The sequence below is a fragment of the Micromys minutus genome (assembly GCF_963924665.1).
Source record: "Micromys minutus genome assembly, chromosome: 33".
NCBI classification, from domain to species: Eukaryota; Metazoa; Chordata; class Mammalia; order Rodentia; family Muridae; genus Micromys; species Micromys minutus.
The window spans coordinates 1,465,413-1,469,514 of NC_137968.1; the positions used below are offsets into that span (position 1 = coordinate 1,465,413).

General features: G+C 45.3%; 1 protein-coding gene across 1 annotated transcript; it reads right to left on the bottom strand.

The window, feature by feature from the left end:
- Positions 1-780: 780 nt before the first annotated feature.
- On the bottom strand, positions 781-3,542 carry RPL30 (ribosomal protein L30). The gene is made up of 5 exons (XM_080909388.1): positions 3,524-3,542; positions 3,364-3,416; positions 2,971-3,116; positions 1,771-1,901; positions 781-1,072 (listed from the first exon to the last, which is right to left on the bottom strand). Exons 2-5 carry the CDS (start codon positions 3,382-3,384, stop codon positions 1,023-1,025), a joined length of 348 nt encoding a protein of 115 aa, XP_080765514.1. The 5' UTR covers positions 3,385-3,416; positions 3,524-3,542; the 3' UTR covers positions 781-1,022.
- Positions 3,543-4,102: the final 560 nt, after the last annotated feature.

A 4,102-nucleotide genomic window follows, 5' to 3' on the forward strand; every position in this document is an offset into this window, starting at 1 on the left:
ATCTTCCACATTATACAACTAACTCCATGCGTGACTAGCAATTTTTTCCTTAAATATTGTTTGAGCCTATGTAACGGCTTGTCTTATGAGGAAAAAACGCCGGAATAGGTTAGGCTCTCTTGCTATAGCAAGCTCAAATTGTGTCAGACAGTTTTGTTCATCTGCCACAGAGTGTTGCTTGCAGTTGACTTACTCCACACCCAACCAGTAGGGCTGTGGGTTAAGTTCAGCTAGAACCCCCTGCACGTTTAAAACACCACTTTCTGCCACCCTGACTCGGGATAGTGACCTTTCCCCTCACTATAATGACACTTCTTACAGAGTAAGGTGTTTCCTACCATCTACCTTTAGACTTTCCTCTGTATTTTAAACCCTTCTTACAGACACAATGACTATACAAAATGTATAATTAAAAAAAATTATCTTATACCACATTATCACTACCCACAAAGCCTTAGAATCCGACCGTTAAAAAAGCTTTGGTCCATCACAGATCTTAGAGCACCAATGCCTCTCACACAGGCCCAGAGATAGGATGCAAACATGGAGAATGGCCCAAGTACGGAGCTGGGGACAACAGCCTATAGGCAAAGCTTTTTGTGCATGATGAAAACTGCAGCTTAACCTCCAGCACCCATGTAATGGTGGGTGCCAGCCTACAGCTCCAGAGATTCCCCAGAGGAAGTTGGCTAGACGAGCTGGCATTGCCAACCTCCAGGTTTAAGTGATAAAAGCACCAAATAACCTTTTGAGAAGATATTACACCAACACAAATGTATATTTTAATACTAGAATTATACTTGGAAATGCCTGTTCCACATATGCTGCAATACCTGTTGTAAGCGATACAACGTACAATCTTTTATCAAAACAGAAGCCCAGCAAAATGGAAACCAGACATTGCTAACTTTTCACCCAAGTCCTGCCTGTGGTTTCAAGAAAGCCAAATGATAGGAAGAAAACCCAGACACCATGTTTTTCAAAAGGAGCTCTGGCAAAGTTTTATTAAGGGAAAACTTTGTTTACTTCTCACCAGTCTGTTCTGGCATGCTTCTAATAATATCAGAATCACCTAAAAAATAAAAAGTTTAAAAGTCATTCAATGGCAACTGATAGACCCCTACATGTTCCCAGTGTTAAAGTGGTGATTGCCACTCTTAAAACCAATTAAAAATAACTTAAAATCTCAGCCATCCTATGATCAAACATATAATGAATCAGACGGGCTTGTCACCAGCATTTAGAAAACCAGACCCAGGGGAAGAACTAGGTCTGGGGACACATGCGTGGCCTTACTCTAGCGAATGTCTAGCCTGTCCTGATTATCACAGAATCAGGACAGCGAGAATATTCGCAGTGTTCTACGAGGAACTAAAATGTCTAAACTCAAAACCTAAGACATTTATTCCCAAGCAACACAGATTACTTCTTTAGACAGGTATTTTAACCTCCCACCAAACGTTTCTTCCCAAGGGGGTGTGGTGTGGCCAGAGGGGTTAAGAGTGAGTTTCACTGTTGCCCCAGCTGTCCTGGAACTCACTCTGTAGACCAGGCTAGCCTCGCTTCATTCACAAAATTCATAACATCAAAGTTAAAAAAATATTTACAGAAAGAGCCAATTATAACGTACTGACATGCATCATAAATTCTCTGAAAAATAAGACTATGGCATATCTCTTTCAATATTAAAGTTCTAATGGTCTGACTCAGGAGCCAAAGCTACTGCCTAATAAGAAACACATACAGTAGAAAAAAAATGTTAGCGCATACCTGGGTCGATGATAGCCAGTGTGCAGACTCTGTAGTATTTCCCACACGCTGTGCCCAGTTCAATATTATTGCCACTGTAGTGATGGACACCGGTTTTAGCCAACATGGCATAGTATTCTATTTCAGATTTCCTTGGGGAACAACAACAAAAAGTCAGAGAAAATCCCATACCAAGGTACTGACAGCCTTACTATAAATTGGTGAGGCCTTTAAAACAGTAACTAAATTCCAGCTCTTAAGGAGATCCTCTCTAGCTGTTCTGACCATCACAGAGCCTTTATTAGTGTGCACTGTTCCGTCCACCTAATACCTACTTTGTTGAGTTAGTATCTGGCACTAAATACATTGTGATCATGTTTCAATTTACCAAATAAGTTTAAAATGTGTTTCAAATAAGTTACTACTAGAAAGGGAAATAACAGACATAAAAAAGTCAATGTGGAGATACTTCCCAGCATTCACACCAGCCATCTCACAACCACCTCATAACTCCAACGCCAGGACAACCTCCTGGATTCTCACAAGGGTGTATTTCTCATGTCAGTAACAAGCATTATATACTCCACTTGAACAAAGAAACTAAGGCAAAGAATAGGCAGGTGGAGTGGAATAAAAATTGGAGTAGAGGGTCAGAAACCTAAAAAAAGCCCATTTTAAACCACCCACCACATACTGAATACTACATAAGGACTGCTGATACTGTTACTCAAAGGATAAACACTCCAGTGGCAGGTTAATGGACACAAACGGTTATGATTTGGAAGTTGCACAGAACCTTGAGCTTAGACCATCAACAGTGCTCCAAAGTGCCTATGTGCCCCAGCCTGGACCACTGATTGTTTATGCTGCCACTATAAATTGAAAAATACAAACCAACCCCCCTCAACCTAAAAGGTTTAAAAGACCAAAGATTACAATTCTGCTACTAAGTATAGACACCAAACACCAAAGATTGAAGGTGCACAATTACCATAGAAGACCAAAATATATAATCTCTTTTAGAAAGCTTACTTAAAATGCTTATTAGGCTCAAGTTAAAATAGTTCAGCAAGAGTAAACATATGTTCAGAAAACTGGACCCTGCTAAATAGGTGATTTTACGAAGTCAGCCATTAGTGTTAAAAACTAAAACAGGCACATGCAACGAAATGTCAACACTTCAAACCTTGAAGCCACATCCATTTAGTTTGCCTCCATTACCTCAAAGCCGGGCAGTTGTTGGCGAGGATAACCAACTTCGCTTTGCCTTGTCTGATCATCTTCAGAGTCTGTTTGTACCCCAGCACGTACTTTCCGCTTTTCATAACAAGCTGGAGCCTGGAGTTGATAGACTCCAGAGACTTTTTCTACAATGCAAACATTTGAGACTTCAGAACCACTCGCAGTCATCTCAAAAGCAAATCCAGCTCTAGGTCTCTGGAAACCGAACCCTTTAACGATGCCTGCGAGGTCACACAGAGCCTCTCGGATGCACTTTGAGACCCCGGGACGGCAACGGCATGCTGTCCACCCAGTGCGCTCACATCTTTCCGCCCCGGCCCAGACCCAGCTCTCCACGTGAAGCGGCTTCCGGGCTCGGGCGGCTTCACTCACCGTCTTCTTTGCGGCCACCATCTTCTTGCCTCACGTGCGGGACGACCCCCAACCTAGCATACACAGAGGACAGAACAGAGGGTTGTGATACAGAGCGTCAAACAGCAACTAGCGGAGCCCCCGGAGCCGCCTAAACCTCTACCGAGCAGAGCTCACTCACCAAGATCAGCCGCCAAGATGGCCGGGGAGCGAGAAAGGAAGGAGTTCCCACAATGCAAAGCTCTTCTAGGCGGACGGAGGATTATGGGACCGGAAGCGGAAGCAGAAGCCGATCCCGGTCGTAAGCGGAAGAAGAAAGCTCTCGCGGGAGTGGACTGTGGTTGCTATGGGGACCGGGTTACAGCGGCGGCTGGGCTGCTGCGCGGCCTGGGCTGAGGCCTACGGTTCTGGGTTGTGTTCTGCTCCCGCGGGCTCGGACTTGGGAGAGAACCGGAGCCCGAAGGGAGCGGGCGGCGACCAGGTCTGGCCTCTGCCGGGCGTGCTCCGGGGGGACCCCGGGACGTCGCTTTTCCTGCGGAGGCGTCTGTGTCCTGCACGCCGCTCCGTAGGAGACCCCCCCATCCCCACTTACACCCCCCGTGGCGGTTTTATACCGTGTCACTTTGCACGGGGACCGCAATTTAAAAAAAACAACAAAACATTTAAGTCGGTGAGGTGACTGAGCGGGTAAAGGCGCTTGCGGCTAAGCAGATGAACGGAGCTCCGAACCCACGTGGTGGAAGGGGAGCGCCAACTCGGG